At 39.2% G+C, this 18,212-nt stretch overlaps 1 protein-coding gene across 1 annotated transcript; it reads right to left on the reverse strand.

Annotated features, from left to right (window-relative positions):
* Positions 1 to 2,078: 2,078 nt before the first annotated feature.
* On the reverse strand, positions 2,079 to 17,332 carry LOC122451347 (solute carrier family 7 member 13-like). The gene is made up of 4 exons (XM_043484115.1): positions 16,535 to 17,332; positions 14,484 to 14,615; positions 6,661 to 7,022; positions 2,079 to 2,395 (listed from the first exon to the last, which is right to left on the reverse strand). Exons 1-4 carry the CDS (start codon positions 17,217 to 17,219, stop codon positions 2,102 to 2,104), a joined length of 1,473 nt encoding a protein of 490 aa, XP_043340050.1. The 5' UTR covers positions 17,220 to 17,332; the 3' UTR covers positions 2,079 to 2,101.
* Between the last annotated feature and the right edge of the window lie 880 nt (positions 17,333 to 18,212).

An 18,212-nucleotide genomic window follows, 5' to 3' on the forward strand; every position in this document is an offset into this window, starting at 1 on the left:
ATGTCTATAGAATGTGTAGTTTTCTATTTATGTAAATAGAATGGAATTACAAATGTAACTTCATTACATTTATTACATTTACTTCTGTGTCATTACAAATATTACATTTACTTCTATATCTATAGAATGGATCTATCTGCCTTTTGATAAACTTCTTTTCACTACTAAATTCAGTGTGGCAGGAGCATTCTTTCTTCTGCCAGGAGCATAGTTTCTTCTTTAATATACGTTGATTTTATCTACGATAATCATTGGAGAAGGCAATGGCACCCCACTCCAGCGTCTGCCTGCAATGCCGGAGTCCTGGGTTCGATCCCTAGGTCAGGAAGATCCCCTGGAGAAGGAAATGGCAACCCACTCCAGTATGCTTGCCTGGAGAATCCCATGGATGGAGGAGCCTGGTGGGCTGCAATCCATGGGGTCGCGAACAGTCGGACACGACTGAGCAACTTCACTTTCCCTTTTCGCTTCCATGCATTGGAGAAGGAAATGGCAGCCCACTCCAGCGTTCCTGCCTGGAGAATCCCAGGGACGGCGGAGCCTGGTGGGCTGCCGTCTATGGGGTCGCACAGAGTCGGACACGACGGACGCGACTTAGCAGCAGCAGTTAGTACTGCTTTGCATTTGCTCATGCCTGCTGGATCGACGCCTTAACTGCTAAGCTCAGAGTCCTTCTACACAGGCGACTCTCTGCTCTCTCCCAGCCTCCCTGTGGAAGCGCGAGGTGGAGGCCGTCAGGAGTCTCCTAGAGCGGAGCCTCCGCGCCTCCCCGCTTCCCCTCGCAGCCAGACGCGCCTGGCTGGCTCTCCGGAGTCCGCGTGGCCGCCTGCAGTCCGCCAGCCTCGTGCCTGCGAGTTATCGTGAGTCTGCAAGGTTTTCCTCTGACTTGCGTCCTACAAACCAGACTCCCTAGCTATTTAAAATGTCAAATTTTAAACTCAAAGGCCTATATTCTAGAACATTTGAATCAACTTTCAAACAGATTATAGACTACACACCGTTCAGACACCTACCATGTGTGAGTTTCTTTGCCAGACACATTTTGTCAAAAACCTCATTGAGACAAAATTTGAATGGAAGAGAGGGCTCTGTCTTATTAAGTGTCCACTAGGTCGTAAGTGAGTATATATGCTATACCTAGTTTTGTCCTCAATTACCCACAGGTTGTTTTTTTTTTTTTTTCTCAGCTTAGGTTCTCTGATACCTATTTGCCCTCTCTAGGATTTCATTTTCATTTTGTATGAATCCTTTCAATACTATCACTAAAAATGGTTTGCAGTTATGTTTAGAATAGTGATGTCAGGTCCCCAGAGACCACTGTGATAAATACAAATGGATACATTTATGTTGACACTGGTAGGGTCATATTGACAAAAGCAGTTTCAGAGAAGTCAGTTAAGAGGTGAAAGAGAATAAATATTTGATAAGAACTAGTTAAACTCTTCTTTGGTACTGTCTCTATATAGCGCTCCAGCCTCAGTCATGCCGAAATGTAGAGCTATAATCATTAATGGAATACTTCTGAGGTGCTGCCGAGAACCCAAACTGAGACAGGCTATCAAGGGAGATGCCCTCTACAGGGATGTGTCCTGACAGTCCATTCACTTACTCACTCACTTGCCTGTGCATTCAGATATTTATTTTATAGGCTGTCTATTTTTATGCACACACTGTCTTAGGGAGAGAGTATACAAATTTAAATAAATGAAATGTAGTTAAAATTTTTTTAATGGCTAAGGAGTAATCCCTAGCTTTAGGGTGCTCGCTGTCTTTAGGGAAAAAGTAAGTAGACAATTAAAAAAGGGTGTGGACTCTGACATATTAATAATAAACTCAGAAGCATTAGTGCACAAAGAGGGACATCTACTACAGTCTTGGGAAATTGGGAATCGGCATGATTTATTGGAGAAGTAAGGTTTCGTTTACAAACAACAAGAGTTAAAGTGTTAAAGTGCTGGACATTAAGTATTTTGTGCGGTGTTACATATGTGGCATGTGTATACATATACATAAGGAATATGAATATGTATTAGGAATATTCTAGTTGAAAGGGAAAGATACTTTTAATAAGTCAATAGTTTGCCAAATATGCGTAATTTATTTATTCTTTTTTGGTTGCAGTTGCAGGTGAATTTTTCTGTACATTTTCTCCTATTGAAATATATTCATCAATGTCATCAGTAGGTGAAACATTTAGTAGTAACTGTAAAAAGCAAGTTATCTTGTTGAAGTATGTAGAACCCAAATTAAAATGCACAAAAGGCAAATAAAATAAAAGTCCACTGAAGATAAAAAGAATAACATAGATATGGTACATCTGAGGAGACTTGATGATGGGTGTCAAAACCAAAAACAAAGACATGGCCATGGTTCCAAATACAAATGGCAAGCGTACCTGAGGACAGACATAAATTTGTGTTAGAGTGGACTTGGAAGTGATTACAAATAATAATGTGAAATATTTTATATACAAACATTTGTTTAATATGGAGGAAGTTGGTTTCATTGATAAAAAAAAATTTACCTACCAGGTCTTCCTTAGTTTTATATAAGAGAAAACAATCTGCTGGGAATCTCCTCAGAGTGTGAAGTAGCAGAAGTGAAAGCTTTTTCCTAGTAGTTTCACCATTTTGCTCTCCCTTTGATTTTTTTCATAAGTGCGTGCCACTTGCCCATTTAGCTCTCTTTATTTATTTTGGCCGTGTGGGTCTTCATCGCTGCATGCACGATTTTTCTAGTTCTGGCGAATAGGGGCTGCTCTCTAGTTGCAGTGTCTGGGCGTCTTATTGTGGAGACTTCTCTCGTTGCAGGGCACACAGGTTTCAGGTAGTTTGGGCACACAGGCTTAGTGTTACAGCTCGTGGGCTCTAGCACACAGGCTTAGTTGCCTTGTGGCATATGGAATCTTCCTGGACCAGGTATCCAACCTGTGTCCTCTGCATTGGCAGACAGATTCTTAACTACTGGACCACCAGGGAACTCCCATGCAGATCTCTTGAATAATGACCCTCAGAAATATTCCATACTATTACCATAAAGCATTTTTTCATTATAAATTTTTTTGAACTTTTTATTTTCAAGCAATATCAAAATTAATATTTTTTGTACCTCAATCATAATGACATAACATACAACCTACATATAACCTAATATGACAGACGTCATTTTTGGGGGCTCCAGAATCACTGCAGATGGTGACTGCAGCCATGAAATTAAAAGACGCTTGCTCCCTGGAAGGAAAGTTATGACCAACCTAGACAGCATATTAAAAAGCAGAGACATCACTTTGCCAACAAAGGTCTGTCTAGTCAAAGCTATGGTTTTTCGGTAGTCATGTATGGATGTGGGAGTTGGACTATAAGAAAGCTGAGCACCGAAGAACTGATGCTTTTGAACTATGGTGTTGGAGAAGACTCTTGAGAGTCCCTTGGACTGCAAGGAGATGCAATCAGTCCATCCTAAAGGAAATCATCCTGAATATTCATTGGAAGGCCTGATGCTGAAGCTGAAACTCCAATACTTTGGCCACCTCATGTGAAGAACTGACTCACTGGAAAAGACCCTGATGTTGGGAAAGATTGAAGGCAGAAGGAGAAGGGGACAACAGAGGATGAGATTGTTGGAATACATCACCAACTCAATGAGTTTGAGTAACTCATGACATGAGTTTGAGTAAACTCCGGGAGTTGGTGATGGACAGGGAGGCCTGGCACGCTGCAGCCCCCGGGGTCCCAAAGAGTTGGACACAACTGAGTGACTAAGCTGAATGGAACCTATATATAATTCCTTTTGGGAACGTTTTTATCATAAAAGGACCACAGGGTTGGATTCATTTTCTCTGATCTTCACTTTTTCCTTAATATGGATCTTAACAATATATATCTTTCAAATTTGTGTACCTTAATTTGGATAATTAAAGAATATACAAGCATGCACATTTATACATAATTAAAGAGTGGTAATTGCAAAAAAAAAAAAAAAGAGTGGTAATTGCAAACAGTAAAATGCTTAGTTAAATGCTGTTGATTCTTGCCTATTACTGTATTTTGTGTAACTCTTCTCTCTCCTATTAGACTAGGAAGTTATCAATGCCTTATTAATGGGAAATTTATCTATCTATCTCTAAAGTGTTTAGACTAGTGTCTTCCACATAGTGGTTCCTTAGTAGTTGCTTCAGTATTTATTAGATCATTAAGTGACTCAGATTATCATTATCTTTCCTTCTTTTCAATCTTGAAATGTGGATTTCTGGTCCTCACCCTAAGCATTAGAATCCCCAGGGGTGATGTCTAGGAATCTGAATTTATACAAGAAACCCAAAAGTTATTCTTTTTCACAGTAGACTTTAAAAGTCTAAATTATGAAACTGTGTTGATTTTCTTTTTTAACCTTCTACTTGACTCCACAACTTTGTATACTGCTGAGGTATTTCTGCCGGTATTCTGCTACATCCTTTTACCTTATACAAGGTCCATAATAAAAGAGGCCCCTTGATTTATTTAGAATATGATTCATTGATAAAACAATGATTATTTGAAACCTACCCCCTTTAAAAATGACTTATAGGCCTAACAATAAAAGGTGATATAGCAAGACATGCATGCCATAAGCTGACCAAGTGACTGACCGCTAACTTAGCTTGGCGCGTTCTAGCAGCCTACATGAAAAGGGAAGCAACAGCTTACAGTCTAAGTACTGAAGCTGAGCAGGAGAACCCTGTGGATTCCTGGGTACAAAAGCCTTTCTGTGTCCCCCATTTCTTATTTGTAGGAAACAGGCTTCATTCAGCCTCCGTGACCTTCCCTGAGTTCCAAAGGACAGTTCAAACAGTCCACAGTCAGAGAGGAGCGGGGATGCAGAGACACGGGAGAAACTGTCGAGATGCGGGAGGGTGGCGCCGGGGTGGGGCGGCTTCCCCTCAGGGGATATGCATAGCAATATCTTTGAGCTCCTCTGAAGAACTAAAACCATCACCAGATGGAAGATTTTTAACTGCTTGATGAAGCATCCTTCATTCCAGAGAGAGGGTCTTAGAGAGAAAGTCATCACGAAACCCCCAGGTGTCAGAGGATATTTGGATTGAAGGAAGGCAGGCCCTGCAGGCCCCCTGACCCTTCTCAGCAACCCTGCCCCTGACTAGAAGACTCCTCACAGCTCTCCTGATGTCGGGTTGGGACACAGTCATGAGGGAGTTAGCCCACTGTGGCCCCCTTTGCCTGACAAGGCAGCTGTTCTTTTCTACTTCACCCAAACTCTGTCTCCAAGATTCTCTTTGTTACCAGTGTATACAGGCTGATTTTTGGTATCAGGATCTGTAAAGAAAACTAAATAATCCACATAGAAACCCAAGTATTTCTGATATAAATATTAGAAGTAACTTTCTTTGGGGCTCTAGTATAGAGAGTAGCATAATGTAAAAATAAACCACTTACTCTCTTTGCAGTGAGTATAGGAATGAGTTGCTGGGGGTTGTTTGGTTAAACAGAATATCGATTAAATCCACAATATAGATGGATGGGTTATGGTAGACAATTAGAAGAAAAAAATTTTCCATAAGCTTATATGAAACATTTCAAATGCAGTTAATGGTAGACCGAGGTTTTGGTGGGTTGAGGCATCAACAGAGAACGTATCCCTCAGTCAATCTTTCATAGATACTCTGTCTCTGAGGTGAGATTTTAATAGACGAATGAGTTTGTGATCATACGACTTCACAGATACCTAGAGTGTAGTTCTTCTGTGTTGGCCAGTTAAAGCTGGAGACTTATACATCGATAGACATTTAAACTGATAAGCCTGGAAAGCCCTAGGCAAGCCTACAAGGTAATCTAAGGTAGTGCCATTAAGAGGATGCTCAAATAATCCTCGGCCCTGGACACTGCTCAGTCTCACACACTGAGACGGAATACAGACCTTATGCCTCTCACATATGGTCCTTCTTGACTCAAGTGTCACTAGCTGTAATACAGTAGAATATCCTAAATATAAAATCTATTCTCAAATGTTCCTAAAATGGGGTCACAGTGGGTTAGAAAGATTTTTCATGTAGATATAAGGAAGAAGTATTAAAAGTACAAAATGAGCTGTGGTACATATACACCATGGAATATTACTCAGCCATTAAAAAGAATTCATTTGAATCAGTTCTAATGAGATGGATGAAACTGGAGCCCATTATACAGAGTGAAGTAAGCCAGAAAGATAAAGATCATTACAGCATACTAACACATATATATGGAATTTAGAAAGATGGTAATGATAACCCTATATGCAAAACAGAAAAAGAGACACAGATGTACAGAACAGACTTTTGGACTCTGTGGGAGAAGGCGAGGGTGGGACGTTTCGAGAGAACAGCATGTACATTATCTATGGTGAAACAGACCACCGGCCCAGGTGGGATGCATGAGACAAGTGCTCGGGCCAGGTGCACTGGGAGGACCCAGGGGAATCAGGTGTGGGGGGAGGTGGGAGGGGGATCGGGATGGGGAATACATGTAACTCCATGGCTGATTCATGTCAATGTATGACAAAACCCACTGCAATGTTGCAAAGTAATTAGCCTCCAACTAATAAAAATAATTGAAAAAAAAATAAAAGTACAAAATGCTCTTTAAAAAGATATAGGATTTTTTTTTCCCTCCCCCTGGTTTGACTTACCTTGTAAGGTCTGGGTAGGTTGGGCTCCTGGAATCTCAGTTTAAGCAAGCCCATCATCATTAGCCCAAGCTGAATCCAGTCTGTGAATCCCACATAATTTATTAAAAGGATTAAGTCTGAGGGAATAATTAAGATGGAGGCAAAGATGAGCATCTGAATCACAGCTGCAACTGGACAAGAGTGAATATTCAACGTTGAGAGGATCAAAGGTAGCTGACCCTCCTGGCTTGCCATGTACCATAACCTTGATGTTGAAAATACACTGCAGTTGAGGGAGCTAACTATTGAGGAAGAAACGCCAAGTGAAACGGCCCATTGCATGGAAGGGATTACTCTATCCATCCAAGTAACAGCAACAGCATCTGCAAGGGAGTAGAGAAGCCACTAATTACATGCTGATGTAAAATTCATACTGCATAGTATTTTTAGTTGGCTTAGAAAGTATTAAATTATCATTGCAGCAAAGACACAGGACTGGTGTAAGTAGTAGGTTGAAACTGCCAACCTTTTCTAAAAATCACGAATGAGTCTCGGATTTTGTCAAAAGCATTTTGTGACTCTCAATATTATAATGTGATTCTTGTCTGTTATGAAATTAACTTAGTAAAATATTAATTGCTTTTGGGATGCTAAACCAACCAATGATAAACCTCACTTGTTCATGGTGTATGCTCCTTTTTATGCGTTGCTGGACTCAATTTACCAGTGTTTTTAAGAACTGTGTGACATTGTACTTCACGGAACAATACATGTTGGATGTAACATGTGTATGTAATTTCTTTCTTTGTGTAAATAATTATTCTGGCTTTGGTATCATAGAAATACTGGTTCCATAAAATAAGTTTGGATGTGTCCCCTCTTCCATTTTCTGGAAGAGATTGTTTAGGAGTGGTATTGTTTCTTTCTTAAATGTTTGATGCAATTCATCAGTAAAGCTACTAGGGTCTGGGATTTGATTTGTGGGGCGATTTTAGATTATTAACTCAATTTTTTTAAAAAAATATAGATTTATTCAGATATTTTATGTCTTCTGGAGGCAGTTCTGTTAACTGAGGAGTAATAAAAATTACTCAGTGGCACATAGCACTCTCTTTTCCACGGCTTCTTCCCTTTTGCTCCTCAACCTCTGGTTGAGGAGAAAGATGACTAGGGGTTGACTGAGGTCTCCCTACCCTGAAAGCTATACCCATCCGAGCAGGCTGGGAAACTTTATGACGGTTCTTAGATATGGGTTCCCAAGTCATCAACAAGCCCTTCAGCTAAGGGGATCTGGGTTGAACTCACAGTGCGGAAGGGAAGCCCTCTACCCACAGAGGTTCCTTTGTGAATAAAGCCCTTTGGGTACACTCAAAGTGTTATAGTTTCATGGCTTCCACTGTTGGCTATTTGTTGGTATTGCTATTTTAGGAAGAGGTGTGTGTAGAGTATAATGGGACATGTGAGTTCCTTCGAAACCCCTCTCCTTTCTCCTTCCTTGTGTGGTTCAAAAAACAATGTCGAATCTCAGTGGGAGAAAGATCATAGACCTGATGGAAAACTTCGAGGCAGCAACGGTGGTGGTAAAAGATGCAATATCTCAATCTAACTATGATGTGCCCAGTGACAAAAGCTACTGGGAGCTGGAGGTTTACAGGGGATTGTTACTAAGTGATCACTTGTCCTCTAGCCCCAGTTGTGGTTGTTCCAGACACTGGGACTGTAATGGAGGCATTGTATAGATTGATGCCAGTTGATATCCTGTCTCAAACATTGCCAGCACTTCTTTTCTGTCTCACTTGCCCCTGAAGACCAAGACTAATTCACATTCATGTGGCAAGGCCTGCAATAGGCTTTCACAGCACTCCACTAGGGATTCCTAAACTTCCCTGCTATTTGCCACCAGCTGGTCTTCAGGATTTTTCAAGAGTGCCTCTGCCACCTGAGATCCAAAATGTACACTATATTCTTCGTGATCGGTTGGTTGACAAGTTAAAAGCCTCAGTCTAAAAAGATCTGAATTGGTATTATTAAACTTCTACCAACAGGCTGTTGAACACCAATAAAATTTAGGGTACTGCTTGCCAAGTAAGTTTTCTTGGAAACATGTATGTAAATTTGCAACGCTTAGTACCTCTGGTAGTCAAAAAAAATTGTCTCTGGTTCCCTACCGGTAAAAGAAGACTCAGCACCTTAAGAATTCTTTGTGTGTTATAGTTAGCATGTGTCTCACTTGGGATTCTACCTAGTCTTCCATATCAGCTAATTCACAGATCAATGTCCTTTAACTGGAGGATCAAATCAACAGACTGTACTGAAAGCTGTACTGAAAGCTGTCCAGTAAACTCTGGCACCCTCTCTACCAGTGGGGATCCACAACCATAATTGCTGCTTTGACTTGGAAGTCTCTGTGACTGATGATGCTCTTCTGCATTGCAGGCAGAATCTTTACTGTCTAAGCCTCCAGGGAAGCCTCTTTTCTACTGCATTTTCCGGCAAAGAGAGGCACCTTATAGCTGGAGGTGCCCCTTGAGGCTTTTTACTTGTTTCCTCCTTGATACAACTATCTGGTAAATTCCTTTTGAAAAAATAATACTAGCTTAGCAAGTAGCACTGGGATATTGTAAAACTGAACACCTCATTCATGGAGGCTTTATGACTTTCCAGCCTGATAATCTCATTTGGGGATGAATCAAATTGAATTCAATTATTGAAAAGGTATGAAGAGCCCCCCAAATCTCTCTTATCAAGTGGAAATGGTATATTCAAGAACACAGCTCGCCTGGCCCAGTGGCCTCTTGGTTTTGCATGAAAAATTGCAAATTACGTGCCAGTTTGCTGACTGCAGCAGAGTTGCTGGTTCAGCAGGGCCCTCTGTTCACAAGGGCCCCTGTAAATATCTGGTCACGGTCCACCGACGGGTTAGCTGAACTGAAGCCCTGTGATGCCTGCCAGGCTGCTGTAGCTGCGAGTATCAGCACCAGCTTGCAGAATATGCTACAGACAGGATATTCTGCTCGGGAACTGGTGATCAAAAGCAGATTATTCAATCAGCAGCCTTGATTTCTTTCTATAGTTTATGGCCCCGGAGAGGGGTGTCTTTAGTCTGCCAGTCTGTGGTTTTCCAAGTGACAGACCAAACACCCAGGCCTCTGACAATAGTTCATGTCATTAGAAATATAAGCATGGTTCATCAAGGGGGGAATTGGCCAGAGCTATGAGAATAACCTTAAGTTCTGTCCATGGAGCCCATTCTCTGATGAGAATAATTGGAATAAAACTGCTGATTGGTACTGAACTATTCAGATTGCCATGACTGAATGTCTGAATCCATCTTTCTAGATATGGCAAAACTGACTATTATATATTGGACATAAGAAAAAGGACTCCATATTTTTGCTACAAAGGCTAACACCAAATGTTACACTGTGACTTCTGTCAAGATTTGACCATTTATTCACAGTGAAGGAGGCCATTTACACAAGATTTTGTCCCTGCTCACTTCTGGCAAATTGACTGCGTTGCACCTTTGACCCTCTCTTGGGATGACAGCTCATAGCTGTTGGCGCTTTTCCAGGTTGCAGTATTACTATTCCAATTTGATCAGCCCTCTGTGGCCACACCACTGTGGCCCTTGAAATTAATCTTTGTTACGTGTTTGGCCATTCAAAATGTGACAGCTGACATCACAGAAGCACATCAACGTGCTGAAGGCAAAGGTATTCAATGTATCTTTCGTATACACCATTTGAATGCATCTGATATTGTTTAATGCTTGGATGGCTTCATCAAAAGTCAACCCAGAAATATTTCTGACTCTACCTCCCTCACATTCTTCTGGTCTACACTTCTTGGTCAGGTAGTTTGGTCACTGAATAAACCCTAAGTGTTTATTCAGGGAAGAGTGATCTTCCCTGGTGGATCAGAGAGTAAAGAGTCTACATGCAATGCAAGAGACCCGGGCTTGATCCCTGAGTTGGGAAGATCCCCTGGAGAAGAAAATGGCAACCCACTGCAGTGTTCTTGCCTGCAGAATTCCATGGACAGAGGAGCCTGGTGGGCTACAGTTTGTGGGGTCACAAAGAGTCGGACACGACCGAGTGACTAACGCTTTCACTCTCAGAGAGTGATCACCTGCTCTTGGCTGCTTCCTGAGTGATGGTCAGGGAGAGTAGCATAGGTAGTTATATAGTCCTATTTTGGAAACTCAGGACGATTTCCTGAACATAGCTGGATTTTATGCTTCTTCTTTTCCTCACATAGCAACCCCAATCTACCTGGTTGGTATAGACTCTGGGCAGCAGCCTGACCATAAAGAAGCCAAGAGGATTCAAAATCAATTTTGGTTCACACACCTGGATCCTCTTTTTGGACTGATGTGATCATAGATTATACAGATAATAACCAGTTGACTGAGTACACTCTTTGCTAAGTCCTCTTATAGCGGCAATTGTGGCCTTCTAGAAGGGAATATTTAGACTGAAAAATATAGGGATAGAAGGACAATAATGACCTTTTGTCTTTTAGAGCCATTCCTGGGACCTGTCTTCTGAAGGAAGACTTGTAAAAGATTTAGATTCCCTAAGCTTGAGGATCTTCTACTGTTATGTGGAGATATCACTTGGCCTTCCTTGCTTTGTCTTTTGGGAATCAGGGTTTGGGGGACAGCATAAATGACATTCTAGCTACTGCTATTATATGAAAAATAAATTGTCTTTGTCTCCATTGCCAACATCCATGAAACTGTGCCCGACTCCCTTATGAGGGGTTAAATCTCAGACTTCTCATAGTTGTTGAGAGTCTTGTGATTTCTTCCTTGACCCATGGGTTGTTTAGAAGTGTGTTGTTTAATTTTCAAATATGTGCGATTTCTCAAGTTACATTCTGTTGTTGGTTTGTATTGTGCATCTATTGCTGTTGAAGGAAATGTTTCATATGATAGAAATATTAAATTTTTGGAGACTTGCTTTATATCCTGACATTATGTCTATCCTAGGGAATGTCCCATAAGTGCTTGAAATAAATAAATATTCTGCTTCTGTTTGGTGGAGTGTTCTATAAATGTCAATTAGATTAGTTTGATTGATAGTGATGTGCAGATCTTCTATATCCTTATTGATTTTCCATCTAGTTATTGAGTGATGTATGGACATCTGCAACTATAGTTGCTGAATCATCTATTTCTCCTTTCAGTTACATTAGTATGGTTTCATGTATTCTGGGGCTGTGTTATTTAGAGGTGTATACATTTATAATTGTTATATCTTCTTCATGCATTGATCCTTTTATTAATATCATTACAAAAACCTTTCTTTGTCTCTAGTAATCTTTTAGTCTTTATTTTGTATAAATAATATTATATTCTAGCTTTCTTACAGTTAATGTTTGCCTGATAAACTTTTCCGTTCTTTTACTTTATCCTTGATTGTGTTTTGAATCTAAAGTGTGTCTCATATAGACAGCATATAGTTGGATTGATAATTTTATCCAGTGTGACAATCTCTGCCTTCTTATTGTATTTGCATATTCTCATTTAATATTATTGATATTGTATTTACCTATGTCACTTTGCTATTTGTTTTTTATGTCTTATGTATTTTTGTTCTTTTGTTCTTCTATTTTTCATTTATTGTTAAATAGATTTTTTTTTTTTCTATGCCGTATGGCTTGTGGGATCTTAGTTCCTTAACCAGGAATCTAACCTGGGTCCTGGCAGTGAAAGTGCCTAACCACTGGGCTGCTCGGGAATTCCCTAAAGAGATAGTCTTAATGTGCCATTTAATTCCTCTGTTGATTTGTTCAGTTATTTTCTTAGTAGTTGGTCTGGTAATTACAGCATCCACCTTTAAATTCATAAAAGTCAATTTCCAGTTAATTTCAGTAAACTAGGACAACTTTCCTACTATAGCTCATTTCCTTCTCTTTTCTTTGTGCTATTATTGTCATATAGGTTATATTTATATATTTAATAAACTCTACACTAAAGTTTCAGAGTTATTACCTTAAATAATCTAAGGTATTTTTAAAGAATTAAAAAAATGTGTGTATACACATATGGAGTCTTTTATATTTACCCATATATTTAATATTTCTGGTTTTCTTTCTTCCTTCCCTTTGATTCAAGTTACTTTCTTTCAGTCTGAAGAATTTCTTTCAGTAAGTCTGCTAGCAATGAATTCTTTCAGTTTTTGTTAGAGTAACTTCACATACATTTTCACATTCATTATTACTACTAATGTGGGAAATGAACAAATAATATACTCTCATTTTACTTTTTTACATTTTTAAAAAATTGCAGTATAGTTGATTTAGAATATTGTGTTACTTTTTTGATGTCCAGCAAAGTGATTCAGTTATATATATATTTTTTCCAGATTCTTTTCCATGATAGATTATTAGATTGAATATCATTCCCTAAGCTATACAGTAAATCCTTGTTGCCTATCTATTTTATGTGTAGTGGTGAGTATCTGTTAACACCATACTCCTAATTTATTCCTTCTCCCTTTCCCCTTTGGGAACAAACTGTAATTTGTTTTCTATGCCTGTGAGTTTGTTACCTGTTTCGTAAAATAAATTCATTTGTGTGTTTTTTTAGATTCCACAAATAAGTGATATCATATAATATTTGTCTTTCTGTGTCTGACTAGCTTTACTCAGTATGATAATCTCACGTCCATCCATGTTACTGCAAATGACAATATTTCATTGTTTTATGGCTGCATAGTGTCTGTCTGGGGCTTCTCAGCTGGCACAGTGGCGAAAGCTGCCCGTCGATGCAGGGGGCAGAAGAGACAGGAGTTCTATCCCTGGGTTGAGACGATCCCCTGGTGTTAGAAATGGCAGTATCCTTGCCTGGACAAGTCCACGGACAGAGGAACCTGGGGGCTACAGTCCGTGGGTTCACAGAGAGTCAGACTTGACTGAGCACACACACACAGTGTCTACTTATCCATCTATTTACTACATCGTCTTTACCCATTCATCTGTTGATGGACACCTAGGTTGCATGCATGTCTTGGATAAGTAGTGTCATTTAGAGTTGAGATAACTGAGGAGCGTCAAGCTTGGATGTAAGATAAGCCTAGTTTTTCTTTTCAGTGAAAGCTATTACTGATTTTCTTTTATTTTTCTGATAACTGAAAGTGTAAAGTTTAAAAAATATTTACTTTATTAATATAGTTATATAGATATATTAAGTGCAATTGAGAAATGAGCTTCTTTCAATTTGTCTATTTTTAGAGCAAAAAACCAGTTTCTTTACCATAAGGCAGTAATTTCTGAAAATCTGAAAATATGAATAATTTTTATGGTAAACTGAAATTCTCTCTCTCTCTATAGATACACACATACACACACACACACACACACACACATATATGATTCATGTCCACTTCACTAATAGGAAAGGTTAAGTACTCAAACTCTGTATAGATTTTGGGGATATGTCTGAAGACAAAATGTATGAGTTGTATTTCCTGGAGGCAAATGCTGACCCAGAGCGCCCACCTGCTCCTTATGAAGTATATCACAAGAGACTTTGATAAGTATTCTCATATTTTCTATTCTATTCTACCCATTGTGTCCTGCTTTTTTTTCCTTTTACATTTCTTGGTGTTTTCCATATTTTTGGCTGCTAGACCTTACTCTTTACTATATGCTCTAAAGAAATTGCTTGACCTTTTGAACATCTACCTTTACATAAATAGTTAAATAAATAAGCCAAAACATGAACCAGATTAGCATAATTATTTTAAAGTCTGCAAAAGATTCACTGTATACTCGAAACTCCCTTTATTCAGGACAATGAAATAGAGTGTCTTCCTTCTGGTTCTGTGCAACCATACCTGAGGACACGATTTCCTTCGGGGTCAGGACGGCTAGGTAGGAGATGTTAACTAGTAAGTAGATCAGTGCCACGAGGGTAAGTGCAGTGACCACACATTTGGGGATATTCTCACTAGGGTTTTTCAGCTCTCCTGCAAAAAAAAAAAGTGCCACTCAGAAAAAAATGACTAACCAGATCATCTTTGGAAGTAGGTTCATTATAACATACAATAACTAAAAGAAGTAGACACGACTACACACAGCAAGAGTTCATTTGGTTGAATGCTTATTTACCAAGTTTAGACAAAGTATTAACTTTAGCAGCAATGGAATTTTGCTGAATTCTGGGTTTTACTCTTGTGTCTTTGATGTGCCCAACATAAGCTTTTTGGATAAGAAAACAACTCAGAAAACCTGGATTCTAGGCCAGGAGGACTGGAGCAAATATTCCCTTACCTTACAGCCCACACTACAGAAGTAAAAGTTTGTGATAATGAAGGGTTGGAATAGCTCATCTGTTAATCTGGTCACGACAGTCTAGGATATTAGGGTAGATTCACCTGCTCTTTTCACTCCTTGGGTTAAGTTTCTAGATGAGCTAAATCTTAGATTAAACTTGACTGTACATTGCCAACACCAGTTTGACACAGATGTTTAACTACTTGGAAAATTTTTAACTTACAGTATGCAACTCCCTCAAAATAATTCACATGTATTAAAAAGAAAAAAGACCATAAAGATTTAGAGAAAAAAAGCTCAGATACATATTTATCTAAACCTTGAGATGGGGAAAGAGTTTTCAAGTATGGAGATAATGAAAAGTTAAAAGATAGATAGTTTAATACTTGTAGGTATTAAACTTCTAGTCTTTAAGACTGAAATTTTTAAAATCTTATGAACAAAATGAAAAAAGAAGCCAAACAACAGGGACTTCACTGGTGGTCTAATGGTTAAGAATCCACCTGGAGATGCAGGAGACATGGGTTTGATCCTTGCCAGGGAACTAAGATCCCACATGCTGCAGGGCAACTAAGTCCACATGCCTTAACTACTGAGCCCACATGCCCAACTAGAGCGCCCACGCACCACGAAAGATCCTGCAGGTCGCAACTCAGACTTGACAGACAGATTAATGAAAACAAACAAAGATAGCCATTTACCTATCCTACAAGGAAGAAATTGGTCATTAACATTTGCAAAACTCTGCCCTTTCACTAGAAAATGAAGAAAAAATGAGTTCTGAAATTTTATTTTCACAACCTTCAGTGACCATAAAGAGTGAAAAAGGTTTGATGATTTCAGGTGTCATCATTTTAATTCACACTAATAGACATTTGTAAAGCCTTTCTGGGATGTATTTTGGCAATATTTCTCAAGACATTTCTGAATATTTGTATGGTTCACTTAGTAATTTTACTAAGATTTTTCAAGACTTTTTTCCTAATAAAACAATGAGAATTCCACAAAGATTTATATAAAAGGATGCTGATTGGAACAATAACCATAAAATTTTAAAGTGAAAAACTGGAAAAAATTCTGGTAACCAACAATGGGAGATGCTTGAAAAATGGTCAAATTGCATATGATAGAGTATTATGTATTCATTTAAAGGCATTTATATTTAATAATGTTTATGAATGCTCACTATGTGCTTTAAGTAAAATAAATGATGAGTATATGTACAAGTGTGACCCCTGCAAGTGTGTATATACAAGATAATTGGTAATCTTTATTTTAATTTATATTTTCTGTATTTAAATTTTTCTCTGATGAGCTTTTGCTATTAAGATATTTGTTCAGTAAAAAAAAAATGCAATTGTTGTTGAGTCCTTAAACTGTATCAGTTCTACATTTACTTGTTTTAATTTGTAAACACCTAGAAAATATTTTGCCTTCCAAAGTTAGAAAACCACATTTGTAGAGAGTTTAATGCATTTCCACCCACCTGACAGAAGAGAGACACACGTCAGAGTGAAACAATATTGTGTTTTTTTCTTAGAATTAAGCTGATTAACCCTTGTATGTTTATAGCCTGGTGGAGTTCTTTATAATTTAAAAATAATAACTTTACCTGCTATTCGGACAAGGACTCCCCAACCAGAATACGCATACAATCCTTGTAAGAAGGCTTCGGCAATCTGTGAAGCATCCGGAACTTCAGCATCAAACGCTTTCTCAAACCTGGCTAGGTTCTCCCTTCTTCCTCTCACCAGCAACACGATTCCAGTTACAGAGATGAAGCCGAGAACTGTCACTTTCACACCGGTACTGACAGTCTGAAACCACGTCACCTCCTTCACTCCCCGAGCATTCAGAATTCCCAAGCACCACAAGATAGCCAAAGCCAAACATTTCTTTGGCATCTCGGGAACAAGACACCCAGGATAGAAAGGCTGCGTAATGTACCCCGCTAGCAGCAAGCCGCGCGCAGCTATTCCTGCGGGAGTACTGAATAGATTGATCCAGAGGTAGAAGAAAGCAACAAAGGGTCCAAGAGACCTTTTGAGAAAATAATACTGTGCTCCACTTCTAGGGAAGGTGGTCCCCAGCTCTGCGTGACTCAGGGCAGCCAGCATAGACACCACAGCGCAAGCAGCCCAAATACTTAGGGACACGCCCACGTTGAGTGAAGAGTATTTTAACACCCCTTTAGGAGCAATAAATATTCCCGCACCTATGATGATACTGAATAAAAAAATCGTCCCATGGAAATATCCTATTACCCGCTGAAGCTGAGTGCTTTCTCCCATCTTCATTTTCTCAAGTCTGACACTTAAGGTCCAAAGCTAACATAAATTCACTGTTTACTCTGTGACACTTGTGATCTTCTTACAGTTAAATGTGTTGGTTCCCTCCTCTTCTCCTCCTCAAATAAACTTCCCCACAGCACTTAGCATAATAAAAAAAAAGTTAACTTGTAAAGTTAATTAAACTAAAGTTTATGAGATCTTAAAATTAGGGTTAAAATGTTTTACTGTTAAACATTTTAAAAGTTAAACACAATTAAACAAGTTAGACACAGTTAATTGGGAATAAGAGATGAAAACATCCAGGTCAGGTTTCCACTATGGATATGTAACCACATTCATTTCGATCCTTAAACAAGTAATTCTTTAAAAGTTTGTACCATAAGGAAGTTTGTAAAGAATGACAAAAATACAAGGTCTGAATCATAAGTTTGCCCCTTGTTAGCAGATGTTGGTTTGAATCACACACACACCTGCCACTTACTAGAAAATACACGTCACTTTTTTTTTTTTTTAAATGGGACTGATAATCCTTATCTTACTTTTTCTTTAATAGAATTAAATAAGGTAATTTACTGATGAAGCAAATACTAATACAGAGCTCCTAGTACTATACCTAACACAGTTTGCGTGCCTGCCCAGTTGTGTATGGCCCTTTGGACTGCTACCCAGCAGGCTCCTCTGTCCATGGGATTTTCCAGGCAAGAGTACTGGAGTGGGTTGCCACTTCCTCCTTCAGAAGATCCTCCTGACCCAGGGATCGAACCCACATCTCCTGCGTCTCCTCCACGGGCAGGCTTATTCTTTACCACTGAGCCACCTGGGAAGCCCCACCTAACATATTTTAGGGATCCATAAAAGTTAGTTTTGTCATTTGGTTATTTTCAGTTCAGTTCAGTTCAGTCCCTCAGTCGTGTCCAACTCTCCGTGACCCCATGGACTGCAGCACGCCAGGCCTCCCTGTCCATCATCAACTCCCGGAGTTTACCCAAACTCATATCT

This window comes from Cervus canadensis, chromosome 12, assembly GCF_019320065.1.
Source record: "Cervus canadensis isolate Bull #8, Minnesota chromosome 12, ASM1932006v1, whole genome shotgun sequence".
Classification (NCBI taxonomy): Eukaryota; Metazoa; Chordata; class Mammalia; order Artiodactyla; family Cervidae; genus Cervus; species Cervus canadensis.